Here is a 20,554-nt window from a genome sequence, read left to right as displayed (position 1 = left end):
GAGATCATAGGCCTACATTCGGCTGATTAGCCCTTTCGTTTATCTTTATTTTCTTTGTTGTTACCGCCCTTTATAATCCGGTCTAATTATACATATCATTTACAATTTATCTTAGTCACTGCTATATTCTTTATCCTCTCCATTGCTAGTTTGTAAAGCTTTTTTAATCAACATATACGACTCTACTTTGTGCATTCGTACTCATTTTATATTATCAAGACATACGTGGAACCTACAAATATTATATATGTATATATATATATTTTTTTAATCATGATAAATAATAGAGATAAACTTTAAACCTTTTTATCTGTCCATTATATTCCAATCTAAGAAAGAAGTTTATTCCACAATTTATTTCACTTATACGTCTATCAATATATTATGCTTACTTATGTCTAATATTAAGTTAACAAACCAATTATCAATATATGTATAATTTGCGTTCAAAGGAAGACAGACCTATTTGCAGCACTAATTATAATTTTTGTTTTTACATTTGTATAAGGGCCAGAGGCATCACTTCAATAATAAAGACTCCGTCTAGGAGAAAGTAAGTAATGCTATAATTATTTTTTATAAATCTTAAACGTTAAAGAAGAGAAATCTGCGAGTGTGAAACAAAGTTGCTTCAACAGGGATTCAAACCCGGGATCTTCTGCTGTTTATGCAGACGCCTTATAGACTGGTCAATATACGATTTGACTTTTGAAACTCCTACAAAACCTTTTTAGACGGTTTTTTAAACTATTGCAAGTCAGATTATAGGAAATGTTTTTTTCAAGATGGCTGCGAATTTAAAAAAAATTGCTGTAAATCTTTAAATATTCAGTCTGGAGTATTATTCATTATGTCTACAAATAGTTTTCAAGGCATCCATTGAGACCAAATAAAGTGATCGAATAATCAGGTAATCACTAAATCCAAGATGACATCCAAAATGACATCCAAAATGGCCATCAGTAACTGAAATAGCTGTAAGACCTTTTGCTCTATGAGTCGAGTTAAGAGTTACGTGAGCACTTTCACGTGCACTCAATCTCTTTTTAGAAAAAGGTGTATAAGGGTGCATGGTTGTTGGAAAAAAGGACATGAATTCTAATTTCAGTGCGAAAGGTCTGCCATTTTGAATTTGAAAATGCCCGACATGCCTTGTAAAATATGGTCGTGTCATGTATATTTTGAAAGGCAGTTATACACTGATCACTTTCCTTCATTACACCTATGCCTACAAATTCATAGTTACGGAGTTATTTGCCATTACAAAAATGCCACATGAGCAAATAAGGTCAAAGGTCAACATTTGACAATTATTAATACCATTGTGTTAGGTATTTTTAGAATCCTCTTCTCTCACTATATAATAGCTCAATAAATATTACTAGATTTTTAATGTTATTACTGTGATCCAATAGTAGCTAAAACCGTTGAAAAAGCTTTTGTAGGACTTTTTTGGGGGTCCAACCGTGTATTGACAAGGCTAGTTTTGAATATTTCTTGTGTCTTGTATTGTTTTTGGCATTCTTTTCAGTTTGATTTCATTTCTTTTAATTAAATATTAACAAAATATAAAATTGAATAATTGTAAAAAAACGTATAAGATAACATTTACCACATCTATTTAATTACCAATATTATTATAATAGTATTAATCCTATTCCTATTTTTATATCTTTTCTAGATGTGTATAAGAGACAGGTGTGTGTGTGTGCGTGGCAAATATTTCAAAAGCAATTGAGTTTTCTCGAATAAATTTAGCATCTAAATCTTTTACCTAAAAAAGTAGATTTAGTGTAAAAAAACACAACTGAATATATGAACATTTCTACGTACACTCCTGCAATGACAACACTGTCATTAACAACTTCATTGGTTTCTGTTGTATGGTTAGTAAGAGCTGCAACTAGCAACATATCACCTGAAATCAAGCGTAATATTTGTGATTAGGCCTACAGTATACCATTCCATCTTATATTATACTGCATTTGATAAGACAAGGTTGTAGGTGACAATTGTTAGAGTATATATTTTAATAACACTTGAGGTTACCTATGTAGTGGTTTGTGTACACTATATTGAATGTAGGGATGCGATAATGTGCATGTTATTAGCTTTTGGGATGGGGAAAGAGGTACATTCTATATATTCAAGGATTAACTAGTGCCAAATTTTATATAAACGTATTTGTTTTAAATACTACTTATTACCGTACCATACACCTAATCTTATATGTTTTGAGTTGCCATACACTATTATGTATTTAGCTCGTTTTCAGAGATGCTTTATTGATACAAGAGAACAGTGAAATTACACTGTTCCCTGATTGATACCGTAGTCCTAGTTTAACATTTAAATTGTCTTTAAAGTAAAATTCTAATTTTGTGTAAACTGGGGAAAACACTCAACAGTGCTCAGCATCTAATCTTGAACTCAACGTCGTAGTTCATACCAATTTATTAAAAAAATATAGGCCTAATTAGTGCCAAATTGGGCCATTTAAAATTGCCTTTAAATTGTAAATTGTGAAATGTGATTTTACGTTTGTTCGTGATATGTTGTATGTTTATGGATGCTTTAAATATATGTGCACTTTAAAAAAAAAACACTCTAACGTTTAATACATTTGTATCTATTAGTATACAATTTCATCCATATTTTGAGCAGATATCATGGACAAATAAACATATTTAAAAGATTTTTATGTTTGCAATTTTTTTCTATTCGAAAATAGGCATAATAGAATCGATAAAATACATAAAACTACTTCAGAAATATCTTCATTATAAACATTTCAAACTTTAATGCCAAAGTGTGCCGAGTTTTATATTATGGTAGGATGCATTTTTGTAAAGCTAAGATCATTTGGGTCTGCATTTTACAACAACTTATTTTTTCGTTTATATAGATTCTTCCACTGTAGGCCTACTTGTGTCGACAAACGGATTAATAAATTATATAATTATTACTTAAATCTTGGCAGGCCGATCGTTGGGAAAGTATACAAAAAAAAAAAAAAAAAAAAAAAAAAACTCTGACAATCCACCGGCGGAGTATTATAAAGGTCCGACGTTGAGTTGCATACTTCTGAGAGTAAAGTGCAGTACCATAGCGGCCCATTTCTAAACACCAGTTTAATGAGTTACATACCAAATTATCTATTTTGGGCCAGAACGATTGATAAAACTCCACTGTTAGGCCGTCTGACCCAGGTGCTTTATTGGTTTTCATATTTCGTACTGCATTTTCACATTCATGGATGGTTAATTCTCCTTCACAAGATTGTTGTTCAGGAATTGTTAGTTTCTTGTTAGTTCTTTTGTTTTCATTTTTCTCAATCAGCTTATCGTTTAGTTTTTTTATATCTTTTTGTAGATTTTCTTTTTTACAATTTTTATTTTTTAAAAATTTTCTTTACCAAAGTGTATTGCATACTCTTTGACTTTTGTTTTAACTATTTCCAACTTATCTATTGGGTTAAGGCATTTTATTTTTTTTTTTCACAATCATCAATGATTTTATTAATTTTATTAGTAAAAGTGATATTATTTAGGTAGCTTGAGTTGAATTTCCATAACCCAGGGCCTCTTTTTTCTCCAATTCCATCAAGCTTAATTGAAACATATTGATGATCGGTAAAAATGGCAGGTCTGGTGTCGCAAGATATAATATTATTCCTCTCATATATAAGGTTTTTGATACAAACCAGTATCAAGCCTTTTAAATAAATTTGATGATTTTCTGCGCCAAGTAAATTGAATTTTATCTTGGTTCAATTTAACATTAACCAAAGTTATTATCATTTGATTTACTATTATTTATTGCGTATTAAGAAATAGCTTTAGAAAATATGTGTTTCGAGGAATTTGACACTAAAATCAACACAGATACTAATAAATTACAGATTATTTCCTGATTTTTGCAAAAACGTTTACCAAACCAATGTTTTTATAATAAAATTAAATATATTTTTATGCATAAAGTAGAACAATTTTATACATATGCTGAATACATAGTCGTTGACTACAATAATCGTCTAAGACTGAAGAGGAACGCAGGGGCGTTCGAAATATCTTTTTAATAAAATTTTATATTCCAAGCGTCAACGACTAACATCGATTTATTCTGTGTTACAAATCTATTTTCGATTATCTATGTGGAACATATGTGGCGCCATACTTTACATCGTATTAACTATTATATAGGCCTATATATATATATATATATATATATATATATATTCTATATATATATTTATTTCATTGTGTTTTTCAACTATATATTTTCTGAGTAATATGAGACCAAATTAAACTCTCCTGTGCAAATATTAACAGAGTTACCAAGGTTTTCGGATTTTTTTTTATCAAAATTAAAACTGGCTTTTTTAAAGTTAAATCAATTATATATTTATGCGTAACTTATTAGTTAGAATTTCTTTTTAAATATTTATAATTTGTCATTTTTGTCACTTCAGCTATCATTTGTCACCATTGAATAAGTGGAAACATTTGATAGCTCTGAAAAAAAGAATATTATTAAAAAAACAGGTGTTTTGGCCAAAAACGTGGGTTGGTAATAACTTTTTTCCTGGTATTTTGTTGGGGAAATGTTCTATTATAGCAAATAAAAACAGGAGTCTTCCGAACAGTTTGGTACCTAAAATGAACTCTGTATGACTGATAGTGCCCAAAATACAGATTCCCACCCCCCCCAAAAAAAAATTCTGCATAAAACCGGCCATTTTGACCTTTAGATGAAATAATTTCGCTTGGGATCCATCAGATTAGTAATCAGCATGGTAAAAACCCTAAATCAAGTGGATCCCAGCTTCTACCCAAAAATGCCTACTCAATTGTTATGGAGGACGATTTTTGAAAAATGAAACCAGTGTGTATAAATACAAATTACTTACAAGCTGCTGCTTCTGATGTTGCTGATGCCGTTGCTAGTTTTCTTGCAGTTTTTGCTGTTATTATGATCATTGTTATTACGATTTAATTTATTATAATACATTATTCATTTATTACTATACTTATTGCATTTTATTATTAATGTAATCATTTTAATTATAGTATTTTCATTTTCATATAAGAGCGAACCGTCATTAATCATTCATAATTATGTACGTAACAATCATTATAATGCCATTACCTGTTATTTCAGTTTGAACTTGAACATCAAATTCTACTTTAGTCTCATCAACAAGTTGCAAACTGTTGTTTACCCATTGGATATCATTTGTACTTTCTATCTTTGCAAGTCCAACTAAAGAAAAATATTATGAATATTTATAATTTACATCAATTACAGGTAAATCGTGCGGGTACTGTACGTTACCATAACTGAAGAACTTCAAAAATGTTAAATTTCTCAATTTGAAAATGTACCGTAACGGTTTCAAGGAACCAGATTTTTAATCTGACTAACAGTCTATATTACAATAATTACACGAAATTTCATTTTTTAAACAAAAAGACTGCCTAAGCTTTGTAAATATCAAAATATCCAAATTATGTTTTGTTAGTTAATAAGTAAATACGGATCTTGGAAGTTATATGAGGAATGTGAATGTCTATACAATAGAATATGAAAACAAAAATCTTACTATAGTTCCTTTCGTAAAAATATTCTATATTGGTTTGTAGACCTTTTATATAATTTACGTTTGATAAAACACAATCTTCAAATTCTCTAAAGCACTCCATCTATAAGCAGAACGGAAAATGACAACTTTAAACAATGATATACGGTAATAACACACTAAAATTGTGGATAAGAAACGCATTAAAAACGGTGACATCTACATTTCAAACAACACAATAATCCATAATGGAAGTACGTCTATAAATATTATGAGTTGGTTGCATTTTTACTAGTACTCTCATAGATTGAAGTTAAAGTATTTTTTGTCCGTGAACCCTTGGTATAGTAGTATACAAATACAAATACAGCATGGTATGAGGTGAAGTAATGAATTCTACTTTCCGAGGTGTTGAATGATTGGGCCAACCGACGCGAAGTAGAGTACAAATTATCCAATAACGAGGAAAGTAGAATTCGCTGCTGTTACCGAAATAAAACCATGTTGTATTAGTTTTACTATAGGCCTACCTAAATAAACAGCAAATCACCCGTCTACAATATCCATTCGATCGTCAGTAAAGTTACACAGTTTGCATATGGTTCACGTAGGTGGGGGGAGGGGTGGTGGTAGTCGATTTTATGTAGTGTACATCAAATGGAAAATTACCTTGCACCCACCGGTTTAGAATTGACCAATGGCTCTCCGGGCGGCTAAAAGGGGATGTGAATCAGGTAAAATCAGCATGAATTCTAGGCCCAAGATATTGAGTTCACCGACAGTTAAAAATGTATAACACTATTAGCTGGAAGTGATATTGTGTTGTGGTTTTTACTGTTACCAATAATCTTCTAACTACAACTTCAATGAAGTTTCCATATCTTTGACTGAAATATATTTTACTTAAAAACACAAACTAATTATCACGTCCATGTTTTTAAGTTAATGGTACTAGGCCTTATTATCAGTTAAGCTAATAAAAAATCTGAAAACGGAAATAATATATCTCAGTACACGACTAACATGAAAACAAATAAAAATGGAATAGGCCTACAGTTTGATACACGAAAGTTGACAATAAACACACCAAGAAAAAAAATATTAGTAATAACCAACCTTGTTGTTTAGTTTGATACAATTCATCCAACCATCATCACTTGAACCGTCTTTAATAATAATAATAATAATAATAATAATAATAATAATAATAATAATATTAATATTAATAATAATATTTTATATTTATAGTTAATACTGTTAAAATATCTGTTAACTATAGAAAGCCTCCATTCTATATTTCCTTTATTTTAGTTGTATGAAACCAGTATTTTAACCTGCAATCTCTCGCTGTCAAGGCGAGTTTCATACCTATTAGACCACACCGGACATTTTGTCTCATACAGCAGTTGTACATGATTGGATAATAAGGAGGACAATGAGAATGATAATAATAGCCAATCAATAGAAAACAATGTGTTATATGAAAGAATAGATAATAACACCAAAATAAATCTGTATGCCTATTAATACATGTGGAAATACAATCAAAGGGATACAATAAGTGAAATGAATTAGGAATGGGTAAAATTTTAGACGCTGATGATGCCAAGGTTCTTCTTTAGTCCGAATATATGGGTTTTTATGTCATTAGTCTGACACGAGCCTACTATTGAAGAATGAGAAATTACTGACATTGACATTACAGCGCATGTTTAAATTTATATGGTGTGTTATGTAACTTGCTAATGTTACAGATTATTTATATACGGTATGTTTGAATTAGAGGTATTTTTGTTACTTTTTGGGGATTAGTTAGTGATGGTTTATCAACAAGGAAAATATGAATAAGTAAACATATTACAGACGCATTTTTCCTTGATCTATTTCTGAAAGTTACTTACTTATTTGATCCTTTTAAATGAGCTTTTATAATTGAATTTCCTATATTTTTATTTGGCAGACAGCAAAATCATGAGTGCCGAGTACAGTGAAATTTATTATTAAGAAAACAAGGTATTTTTAAGGAAAAAAATTATTGACTAGTGCTATTTGTAAATGTAATTGGGATGCTCAAAATACATATATATTTTTAATACATATAGAAAGAAATGTTTAAATGGTTATACTTGTACTATATCATTTGTAAATTAATTTTTGAAAAAAAAATTTATCATTGATTATTTTCTAAATTATTTGTTAAGTTGAGTATGATTATTATTAGGCCTATTATTTGTTTTTTTTTTTTTTTTGGTTATATACAAGATCATGAGGTTTTCCTATATCCTGTACATGAAATTTTACACGTGCCGAGGTTAGGAACAAACGTCCCATCGTTCTGGTATGTGAAGTTGCTACATATATCTGTGGGGAAAAAATAAAGATTGGCTGCCGCATTTGAACTGCAACGAACAGTAAAATCATTAAATTGACAGAGATTCCGGACAATGGCCTAGGCGTACAGATGCTACATTTACTTGCATTGAGAGGTTGCAGGCAGCAATACGTGCTTGGCCGTAAAATGTGCTGCAATCGTAGGACTAGAAAGAGCATAGAGTAGAGGGAGCACCCCCCCCCCCCCGCCTCCAAATTTGTAAAACTTAGGAAAAATTCCATTCATGTATTCCTATGTAGTTTATGAAAGAGGCACTTTAGGCAATGGTTATGTGTTGATTTCGAAATACTTCTAAAAAGTTAATTTAGAAAAAAATGGAGGTTTTTGTTTTTCAGGTCTTCGGTCTTCCTTTTGTAGACACCCATATAATGTGTCTATAAAACGAAGACCCTTGATAATTTCACAAAAAAAAGTTCAAATAATCTCGTAATTATGATTTTGTGACAGCCTGGTGTGTATCATTAAAGAAAGAGAGAAAAAACGTGGGTCTTCGGTCTTGGTTTTGTAGAAACCCATATTGGGTGTCTATAAAACGAAGTATTTCTTGATAGGCCTATTTCTCATTTTATTCAGATGAAATGATTAAACATGTACTTGGCAATAGTTTTATGATGATTATGAAATACATTCAATAAGATAACTCACAAATAATTAGAAGTCTTTGTTTTTTAGGCCTTCGGTATTCGTTTTATAGACGCCTACAGAGGCCTCTTGTATTATTGTGTTGTAATAAGCTGTCACTCGTTGAAATATAATGCCATATTAGCCTACGCATGTTATGTTATTATGAAGTTGAACACATGTGGTTGAGCCATCCACTTGTTATTTGATGCAGTGAAGCCAGCACATTGTAATTTGTAATGAATCGTAAATATAGAGAGAACATTGGTAAAATACAGCAGAGTGCGTTCAGATCCATATGAACAGACTGTGCTGCTAAGCAGCTCAATCGTTTTGAAAGTTTCATATTTTAGGGAGATGTTTTGATATATTCAGCCTTTATAAACCTCTTGTTTAAACTTATGAACTAATATACCAAAATCTTAATTTATACATCGCGCAGTTACAGTACTTAGTCTCTGGATTGACGCGGTCTGACTGCTTGCCTGCACAATCATACCAAATTGTGTAGTTGGTTTGCATTCAGTATACATGGTTCTCGAAACTCGGTGCCACTCGTTTTGAGGGCCTCGTAATATGTGAAGGTCCCTAAGAGGTTGGGGGAATGTTCATTTCCCGACGAGAGCAAGTAGGCTTTGTCGGACGTTGCTTAAACTCTTTCGAAAGTGGTCCAGGGGGCGAATCCCCCAGAAAAATATGACAGTTTAATGGTTTCAAGGGCTTAATCGATTTTAGCTACTACTATTATGTAAAAAATACATATAATTGTTTTACCTCCTCGACAAACTGGCGTGTTTATAAAACGAAGACAGAAGACCCAACAGCGTAGACCAATACTTTTTGTCTTTTACCTTAATGCTAGTAGACCAGGCAGTCACAAAATCAAAATCACAAAATGTTTTGGACGTCTGTTTGTGAAAATTTCAAGGGTTTTCGTTTTATAGACACCCAGCTTCTGTAGCATATCTTACAGCAGATACTACACTGTGCCCTTTTAGTCTGTATCAGCAATACGTTACAGGCATTTCCGGCATGATTTCAGTTCTGTACAATTATGCCACAGAAAGGACCTAAGAAGTACATTAACAGAGGCAGCGCCAGAGTCCGAAATTTGGGGCGGGGGTGCAGTGGCGGATCCAGTAATTCAAAAGAAATGGGGGCCCGAGGAGGTTCACAGCTCTAAAAATATTGGATGCCATAGGACCTGCCAAAATGGAAGAGCACCGATGAATGAGGCCTAGGCCTATTAATTATGGGCCTAGTAAATAGTATGAACTGTAGGTTCTTGATTACAAGGTGTAGACATAGTTTTTGCTAAAGGCAGTCCAGGCACAACTAGGCTAGGCCGAGCTGAGTAGGCTAAACCGTCCAAGCCGTCACGGTAAAAGTGGCCATCCTAAATAATTGTTGGCCATCCAAAAGACGGCCGGACAGCTTGCTGGCTAAGCCCTTAGTACGTGCACCCTCCAATTAGAGAATCCTCTAAGTTGAGATCAATCTTTCAAAGGACCAAATAACAATCTTAAATATTTTAACACAAGGCTAATGCTCCAATGGAAACCAAACCCCGAGACCACCTCAAAATTTCAGATCACAAAAGTGATCTCGAATTGAATGGTGAACTGTATTCAATTTCTTAAGTACTAACGTTTTGTATAATCACAACGACTTTCTCTCATAACTGAGCATAACATTTGAGAACTTGCATTTATAATAACGCCATTATCATATGAGATCACATATGCATGATTATCACTTGAAATCTTATATGTATAATAGCACCAATCATTCTGGAAATTCATGTTGATACACTATCAAATACTCAAATTGGTTTAGATCTTTTGAGATCCAATTAACATTTTAAAAGTATTACGAAATGTGTGGTTTTTATGTCTCGCTGAAACATCAATTATCATTTGAGATCTTATGTACAACAGTACCATTATCATTGAGAACTCACATGCATGACTGCCCTCACACATAGCAACAAGTATCAATTGAGAACTTACATGTTTGGCAATTATCACCAGAGAAGCAACCTTGGCAGGTACATGTGTAATCAGTACAGGTGTCAGGTGAGCAGTTCCCTCTATTTTGGCAAGGAAAGCTATTGCAAGGGTTCAACACTAAAACAATACAAAATAACATTCTTAAATATTTTTCAACTTTATTTACCTTAAATCATAATTATTTCATTGTATAAATTGTTTAATAATAATAATGCTATATTTATATAGTGCATATTGCACATTGCCCCTATGCGCTTAACACAGAAATAATATAGGCCAACTGAGAAAATACAAATTATAATAAAATAACAACAAAATAATAACAATAATAATAATAACAATAATAACAATAAAATAACAATAATAATAACAGTACAATAATTATTATGGTAATAAAAATATTAAAAATAAGAATAACAAAATAATTATAACAATGAGGCTAAACTAATTCTATTCCTTAAACTAATTGATGATTCGCCATTTATAAATAATATATGTTATAAAAACAAAAGTATATGAAATTGAAAAAAATGAATCTTATGCCTTTTTCTTTTAATTTTATTTTGTAATATAATGTAGTTCAAGATAATACCCTGGACCTCAGGGAAGAACAATGGAACAATACTGACTGAGTATCCAGAATAAAGGAAGATTTCTATTCTATTCTATTCTAATCTGACATTTCTTGTATGACAGTTTCAACTTGAATCTTGTTTTAAAACTTATCCTGTTGAATTAAAAACATGATGCAGACATTAAGGTGTATATGAATGATTATGAATGATATTCATTCATTCCTTTTAAATTGCACTTACAGATAGAGCAAGTGGGCCCAGTGTAGCAGCCAGCACACAGGCAAGTCGTGTCGTTACAGTCGTTTAACATCTGGCACGTCGCTCCATTTAGACAGTTGGTACTTGTTGCACACAAGTCAATTGCTACAAAAAAATTATATTTAAATATTTATGCTTTGTTTTCTGTATAGTCCTCATGCAGGAGACATATAATGTAGCTTGATTCAATTTACTTAGGGAATCCTGTCTTGTGTCATTGATTTTGCTTTTTTGTTTTATACTATAATGAGATGAATAAATAAAATAAAGAAATGTAAAAATGTATGGTTAAAGTATCTCAACTTATCCAGTGAGTACTATTTATATTTATCATATTAATGAAATCTAACAATTGAAAATGAATAATGCAACCAGACTACTACTGCATTATTGTTGGAGCTGGCGGTACAAAATGTTATGTCTATGGCACTTTGATTGCCACAACAAGGTACTCTGACTTCAACTTAAATGTAACTTTCTATTTTCCCTATTTAAAAAAAAAAATTAATTGTCAACACTTAGGTCCCCCTCATCTCATTATAAGGCTTATGGAGTGGAGTAGTTTTGGTTGTTAGAAAAAATCCTGTTGCTGTGGGATTAGAAGGCAAGCATCTTAACCACCAAGATATTCAAGTCCTCTCCATTGCTTAAAATATCACTATTCCGCTTATTATTGATTGAAAATGCTTTGAATCTGTTAAATGGAATGTATGTATGCTGTACTGATAAAATAGGAGCAGGAAGTATTTTGGTAATATTCATGACATGTTTTGTTAAGTAAATATTGCAGCTCAGACCTATCCACCATTCGTTACCTCACATTGAAAAATACGTTTTTATAGTATTGAGCATATCACAGCAAACTTCGACAGCATTCAGACACCTTTTTACTTTGATACTTTACATCACTAGCAACGATATAGGTCGTCCTGTTTTGTTTGACCTCAGCCAATCAGTGCCTGTGGAACCCGTTGTGATCGGATTCCGTAGTAATCGGGAGTAATAAAAATTGTAGCATTTATGGCTCATGTGCACGTTAAAGAACGCAGTACACTCTTCAGAAAAGAGTAGGGGATTGTCTCCCGGTGTACTGCCCAATCACCACCAGAAGGACCCCACTGGAAATAAGCCATTCTTCTAGACTTTCGTGGGCTATCCTTGGTGTTTACACCGAATAAATCCAATCCAATCCAACCCAATCGCAATGGGTAACAATTGCGAAATCGATTACTTATCGACTATTATTGTTGAGCTTTCAGACACGACTTTACTTTGCGATTGGGTGTCGCAATTGCTACAACTGATCGCAAGGCGAAGCTAGTCTGAATGGGGTATTAGTATAGCACTACATTACATATACAAAGAGAAGGACTATAGGCCTAGACAAATAAATGAACTCACGTTCTTGGCATATTGCTCCTGTCCAACATTCCGGGCAAGTGCAAGTTAAGGCTTGGCAGTCGGCAGTCATGACACATGTAGCCCCATTCTGACATGGACTAGCATCACATCTGTCCACAGCTACAAACAAGAAAAAAAAATTCATGTATAACATAAAATATTGGTGGTGATTTTGCCAGTGTTCTTCCAGCCTTGATTTAAAATTGGTTAATTGTCTGAATTCACAACTTCATCCAATAAACTACTCCAGTCATTCATCATTCTCGCTTAACTTTAAACTTATCATAATATATATTATTTTTATTATTCAAAACTTAAAAATCTTAAAAAATAAACAGTAATAGGCTAGGCCTAGGCTAATTAATGCCGAAATTATATATTTAAATTATTATTTTTATTATTATTATTATTATTATTTTATATTATTATTATTAGTATTATTATTATTATTACAGTATTATTATTATTATTATTATTATTATTATTATTATTATTAGTATTAGTACTGTATTATTAGTATTAGTACTGTATTATTATTATTATTAATATGCGATTCTCTCCAGTTCTGATCATGTTCTACTGGGTTTTTTGAGCTATGTCTTGGTTACTTCCCGCAGCATAGAGGCACAGCAGTTTTTCATTTTTTTCAGCACCCGTATTCTTATTATTATTCTTATTATTCTTATTATTATCATTCTTATTATTATTCTTCTTATTCTTATTCTTATTCTTATTCTTATTCTTATTATTCTTATTATTCTTATTATTCTTCTTATTATTCTTATTCTTCTTATTCTTCTTCTTCTTATTCTTCTTATTCTTATTCTTCTTATTCTTCTTCTTATTATTATTCTTATTATTCTTATTCTTCTTATTCTTATTCTTCTTATTATTATTTTTATTCTTCTTATTCTTATTCTTCTTCTTCTTATTATTATTATTATTATTATTATTATTATTATTATTATTATTATTATTCTTATTATTATTATTCTTATTATTATTATCATTATTCTTATTATTATTCTTATTATTATTATTCATATTCTTATTATTCTTATTATTCTTATTCTTATTGTTCTTATTCTTATTATTCTTATTCTTCTTATTATTATTATTATTCTTATTATTCTTCTTATTATTATTATTCTTATTATTCTTATTATTCTTATTATTCTTATTATTATTATTATTCTTATTATTCTTATTATTCTTCTTATTATTATTATTTTTATTATTCTTATTATTCTTATTATTATTCTTATTCTTATTATTCTTATTATTATTCTTATTATTATTCTTATTCTTATTATTATTATTATTATTATTATTATTATTTATAATTCCATTACAAGGCTTAGGCCAAGTTCAATAATGCCGGAATGATATATATTATTATTAACATTTAATAATATATTTTTACGCACATTTTTAATTTCATGCTTCAAATTTTTTTCTCATTTTTTTTTTTTTCAAAATTTCAATTAATGTCATGTGAAGCGTGACTGTTGATGTCAGGCCTAGGACCCTAGCTAGGGGCCAGGTCTAGTCTAGGGAAGGGAAAGATACAATTTTGGGAGGGCAAGGTCCCCGAAAAATATGGATTTAATGGTAAACATGTTTCGGGTGTTACTCTTCAGTGCAAGCCATCTTCAGTACAAATAGAAAACAAAACAAAACAAAACAAAACAAAACAAAAAAAAAAACACGAAAAACTCGCCATTCTTTAACTACGAATATATACAGAACTTAAATGAATATCAATTATTAATTTAAGACAACGTATTATCATTTAAATTAATGAAACGATCGTTATTAATAATCATATGCAAAGTGTATGGAACATGCATTATAACTGCATACTGATTTACTGTAAGCTTAACGCTCGTATTCTTAAAACGAACTTTAGTCGATCATTCAATATGCAACGATACCTTTATTCGTAATCTAATTTCACTGTTATTTTATTTGATGACGTTAAAGTATTTAGTATCAGCTAATGTTTAGCATTTTTCTATTTTCATTTAGATGTTTTATAATGTGTAAATTTTTGTCTTTGCCAAGGTGTTTGTCAATCCTAGTACTCAAATTCAGCTAGTATACCCTATATAGGCGGAATTACAACCACTACATTTGTATTTGTTCACTAATAAAGAGCCAAGATTACTGGGGATTGTGTCCTTTATATTAAACATATTCCTTTTATCTTTGTATTGGTGAAAACAATGCTTAGTTTAAGTCTAGTGCAATGATTAGTTACATTATTGTGCATTCTATATTTTATATCATCAGAATATTTACCAAACGGAAGTTTAAATACATTACTTTTTAAGCGTGATCATTGTTAACCTTTGATTTGGTATCGTTTGTTATACTATTATCAATATAGTGTTTGCAAATTTTATCAATAACGTACGAAGGGTAGCCAATTAACGTAAATTATTATTATGATCTTTAGATATTGATTTATCCCCCGAATATGTTTATTCTCGTCATTTTTGTAATACATGACAATTTCAATAAATTCGGTATAGTATTTGTATTTTCTTCATGAGTTGCGAAGCGTGTATTTGATGCTGTGTGGATAAATAATGCTTTACTTGATTTATTATTGTCAGAAAATTCAATGCTTATTTCAGATGTTCCCATTTTTTAATTAAAGGTAATTCCGACCACTTACCATTTGTGTTCCATATGAATTTTAAATGTAACCAAAAACGAAAACACGTTTATAACTTTAAAAATGTTAATATTGAAAGTCTCCATGAATATAAACAAAGCCTCCGGTCCCAGTGGTATCTCCCCAAGACTTTTAAAAATATGTCCATTCATATCCCCTGGCCAGGTTGTTTAATCTGTCTCTCACCCTTGAAAAGATACCGTTAGAGTGGAAAAAGTCTAATATTATTCCAGGTCATAAAAGCGATTCGTTAGAATTTGTTTTGAACCCGATTATGCTGCAAGTACTCTTTTTGTGTATGTGTATGGGTGTGTGGGTGTGTGTGTGTGAGGGGGGGGAGGGGTGTGTGGGTGTGTACGTGTGTGGAGGTGTATACGCATATGTACAGGTATGATAATTGTGTTTTTTATTATCTTTTTTAAACTTTTTTTGTAAGGGTCAATTGCGACAAATCCAAACTGCTTCTAACTTGATCCTTATCAATGGAATTTTATTATTAATTTATGTTATGTTCATCCATTGATTTCATAAATGTATATAACGAAGAAATATACGCCAATCTCCTTTATTAATACTATTCCTAAAATGAACGATTTGTGGTTGATGCTCTAAATTTGCATATATGTGACAAACTTTACCAATTCCAATATGGTTTAGGAACAAAAGGTCATGTACCAGTCAACTAATTCAAGTTTATCATGATTTAACAAGCAATCTTAACCATAGAACTCAAAGCGATATTACTTTTTTTAGATTTTAAAAAAGCATTCGATTCTGTTCCTCATTATTTATTTATTTATAAACTTATTTATTTATTTATAGACTGCCCTGTCATAAAAAAAAACATTCAAAATTTTTTTCAAAATGCACTTTTTCAGCATTTTGCACTTTTTATTATAACGAAAAATATGAAATTTAAAAACTAAAATATCCTTTTAAATCACAATAAGGATTCAAACAAACGTATGGAGAGAGCGAAGACAATAACACGTTTTGTTGATTATCTAAGAACTTTGTTAAATGCAGTTGTTGAGTGAGTTTTTCATGACAGAGCATAATACTGGATACAGAATTATTTTCTCCGCCGTGTCTAGAGGGTTGTCATTGAGGGCGAGTCATCCCCTTGGCTCAAAGTACTTCCGGGTTTACCTCAGGGGTCTTTGCTTGGCCCTACTCTTTTCATTTTATATATTAATAATATTCACAAATCTAATTCACCTGGCACTCAAATCGCACTTGCAGACGATAAGAAGTTATATAGATCAATTAGGACAGCAATGACAATAATATCTTAAAATGACCTTTTAAATGTTTCTAAATGATTGGTTGATCGATTGAATAATTTCGTCATCATCAATAGATTATTTACATTTCGGAAGAGAAAAAATTGTTTGTTTATTTATTGAACAATGAAAGAAGGCTTGTATAGGTCCGAAGACGCTTAAGCTAAGGCCACCTAGAAAAAAAAACGATTAAGAATTTGAGGCTATAGTTTAAATGATAATTAAATTTATTTTTTTAAAACACAATACAATAAATACATTCAATAAATAGATTCAATGAACCTGGAAATTGGGTTTTAACCCCCTAAAGTGTAAAGTCATGCAAATGCATAGCCATAATCAACGAATTAAATTTCTATTTGTGTATTCTTTAAATAATATTCCATTCCATTCAATTAGGCATAGTTATTAATTATAAAGACTTGGGTGTAAAATTTTCACATGATCTAACTTTTAATTCCCACATTTCAGAAACATTCCGCAAAGTAGCAGGTTGTTAGTTTTTATTTATAGGACTTGTTTTCATAATTGCGATCAGTTTACGTTAAAAGTATTATTTCAAAAAAAATGTTGATAACACAATATTGTAACTAAACATTGCACTGAACTCAAAGTAAACATTGTTTTCACCACTACAAAACTTTAAAAAAATGTTCAGTATCAAGGACACAATCCCTAGTGATATTCGCTCTATGGTATTGTACAAATTCAAATGTGGGTGTAAAGGTAGTCCCATATTCATTATTGAACGTTAGTTGGGGAATGAGGTGTTAACACATCTTACTAAGCCTTGGTATTGTGTGTTAGGTTGGCCATGTATCTTTCCACTCCGCCTTTTTCTTCCCAATTAGTGAACCACCGGATACCCACGTGGGTGTATTTCCGCCTATATAGGCTATAGGTGTAATACTAGCCGACGTTTGATTACTAATATTGACGAACAGTCATAGGTCAAAGCTAAAAACATCTTTTAAATAAAATGTGACCATCGACTTTTATGTGACAAATAATTTTGGAGCAGAGTTATTGTAGTTTCAGATAGGCTATTTCAATACTGCATTTATGTGTTAATAACCTATAGGACTACTGATATGGGCAACGGATGTTTAACAAACTTTGAATTGTATTGAATTCAGTATACTTGTGATAAATGTACTGTATACTATACTTCCACCTCACGCTCACATGGTGGAACCCAGGTCACAGTGATACAGTGCTATCATGGACGACCCAAGTGACAATGTTTAATACGGTAAAGTTGAGAAAAAATGTTGGCTGGTTTCGCAGTATTAGCAGGGGTGGCGCCAGCGGAGGGGACGGGGAGGCCCATTCACCCCCCCCCCTCCACCCGTTGGATAGAAAAACCAGAATTCGTCGGAGCGAAAAAAAAAATGCTGCAGGGTGCCGTAGCGCCTAGTGTATTGGAGAAAAAAGGGGTGCACGGAGCGAGGGAATTTCAATTCGCAACGAGAAAAGGGTCTGGTTATGTATCCACACGAGGAAATGCAATAGGTTGAAATTATTACGCCGATCGAGTGACACCCATTGGGGTGTACCTACGCCCATTGACACAAAAAGATTTTCCGCTGATGTCGGAAAATTTATTTTTTAAATTATTAGTAGAACCCAAAACCGATTAAATAAATTGAATAATTTGTTGGGGACCTCAGAACCCCTCCACCCGTCGGGCAAAGTGGTAGTAGCAGCAGCAGCAGCAGCCGCAGCCGCAGTAGTAGTAGTGGTAGTGGTAGTGGTAGTAGTAGTAGTACTACTACTACTACTAGTAGTAGTAGTAGTAATAGTAGTAGTAGTAGTAGTAGTAGTAGTAATAGTATTAGTACTACTAGTCTACTATTAGCTTTTCCAAGCTGTACTTAATTTTTCCGTGCTTTGCTGAAGCATAGGCCATATATCAAGGATGTGTCTCCTATAATTTAGTCGGGGAGGGGGGTTTGGTTGGGTGTGCGTGTGAGGACCAATTAAAGTTATTTAAGGGCAAACAGTCTACACTGGATATTTCAAAAAACGGTCAGTTGTTCTGAATGAAACTTTCGGGAAAGTTTAATCAAGTTACAAGGAATTAATTTTTACGTGTTGGTGACAATCCAGTGAAGGGTGTAAATTTGAGGGTCATTTCAATTTTTGAGAACCCAGACCTAACTATCTCTTTAAAATATATATATATGGGTATAATTTAAACCTTGTATAACAGTTTGTCAAGTTCGAGTAAAGAAATGATTAAATTTTTGGGACGTTCCGGAGTAGAGTGTAGATTTAAGGACCATTCAAAGGAAAACATCCCAGACATGATATTTCACAATCGGATCAACTGATCCGAATGAAACATTCAGGAAAGTTTAACCTAAGTTCCAAGGAAGATATTATTATGTGTTGGGGGCGACAAAGGTTAGGGTGTAAATTTGAGGGTCATTTAAATTGCTTACGTCCCAGTTATAAATGGATAAAAATGAAACTTTGCAGAATAGTTTTTCATGGTGAAATGAAGAAAATATGATCCAATTTTTGTGACGATCTGCAGTAGGGTGTGGATATGAGGACCGTTTAAAGATTTTTTTTTGACAGTTGATTAAATTATTTAAAGGCAATTTGCGTTTTCTAAAGCACTTAAACCAGTTACAGCTAGGTTAAACTCAAAACTACCGTGATGTGCATGAACAAATTTTGCTTTCAGTCAATGAATCCCTATGAACTGAAAATGTACTGGCCTAGGTCGGCTCATATCGCGCAAATGGTGATGAGATTCGATGTACTTCGCTATTATCATTGCAGCCATAGTTCGAGTCTCACTATCGACGAGGTGAACTTGGTTTTCATTCTTTTTTTTCCACTTTATTATTTTTTTTAGTACTAAAAAATTTTGGTTTTCCTTGTTTTTTTTTTTTTTTTACATTATACTTTTTAAAAATTTTCTTTTTGTTGCAATTTTAACTTCATTTCTCATTAAAGCAATTGGGAAAGCCCTGTTGTTCGAACAGATATAGTAAGTTTAGTTATCATTATCATTAATTATAAATTAATAACTCCAGTGAATATTTATTGAAAAAATTACACTCCATAACCTAGGCCCTGACATATCGAGAATCGAGATGCAATCATATCTTACCCATGCTTTAACCCAGTTCTAAACCTGAAATCGTTCCACTCTCTGGGATTCGCTAAAAACGACTCATTTAGTCTTTACAAAGATTGTTATGATGATAGTTCATATATGTAATGATCCTACAATATCTACTTTCTATATAAGAAATCTATATAAGATTTCTATATAAGAAATCTTCTTAAACTCTTATTACACTGTAGCGTCTACGTTTAGTTGTGATGTTATAAGACATGCCATGTGTGGCACCGATTTGTTGGGCCTACCCCTGTGTCGGAATTATTTTATTGATGTACCTTCCGATATTTGTGGAGTAGAGAGTGGTAATCTATGTCCTCCATGCTTAGGTCTATTTAAATTGATTTTATTTCAGAGAAACCTATTGTCGTTTATGCTTACATGTATCTAACGAAAAATTGTAATATTTTTCTACCACCATGATACATGGTTTTGCAAGCTTTTCAGATCGACCTTGTTCTAGTACTGGAGTATTTAGGCCTACTGTACGGTAAACTTTTTATCAGTGCTGTCTTAGAGAATCAGGACTTCACTCAACATGGTTGACACTTCCTAGGGTTTTAGTGTATTTTTGGAAGTTTAATGAATGCTTTATTCTGCTTTCTGCTCTGTCTCTTATAC

The 20,554-nt window shown here is 31.8% G+C and overlaps 2 protein-coding genes across 2 annotated transcripts in view; both read right to left on the bottom strand.

Annotated features, from left to right (window-relative positions):
- Positions 1-6,738, bottom strand: part of LOC117109636 (adhesion G protein-coupled receptor L4-like) — a 15,406-nt gene extending 8,668 nt beyond the window's left edge. Inside the window, exons 1-4 of the mRNA XM_033252024.1 lie at positions 6,695-6,738; positions 5,603-5,702; positions 5,149-5,262; positions 1,834-1,918 (exon numbers count right to left, since the gene is read on the bottom strand). Coding sequence (XP_033107915.1) covers positions 1,834-1,918; positions 5,149-5,262; positions 5,603-5,702; positions 6,695-6,721 — 326 coding nt within the window. The 5' untranslated portion in view covers positions 6,722-6,738. The remainder of the gene's footprint in view (positions 1-1,833; positions 1,919-5,148; positions 5,263-5,602; positions 5,703-6,694) is intronic.
- Positions 6,739-7,841: 1,103 nt separating this feature from the next.
- Positions 7,842-20,554, bottom strand: part of LOC117109626 (fibropellin-3-like) — an 18,081-nt gene continuing 5,368 nt past the window's right edge. The window contains exons 2-5 of the mRNA XM_033252018.1: positions 12,835-12,954; positions 11,416-11,538; positions 10,601-10,717; positions 7,842-7,939 (exon numbers count right to left, since the gene is read on the bottom strand). Coding sequence (XP_033107909.1) covers positions 7,842-7,939; positions 10,601-10,717; positions 11,416-11,538; positions 12,835-12,954 — 458 coding nt within the window. The remainder of the gene's footprint in view (positions 7,940-10,600; positions 10,718-11,415; positions 11,539-12,834; positions 12,955-20,554) is intronic.

This window comes from Anneissia japonica, unplaced genomic scaffold, assembly GCF_011630105.1.
Source record: "Anneissia japonica isolate Jap-2015-1 unplaced genomic scaffold, ASM1163010v1 scaffold287829_len2072220_cov186, whole genome shotgun sequence".
NCBI lineage: Eukaryota > Metazoa > Echinodermata > Crinoidea > Comatulida > Comatulidae > Anneissia > Anneissia japonica.
Note: the sequence above shows the minus strand (reverse complement) of the source record. Positions and strands in the feature narration are given on the sequence as shown.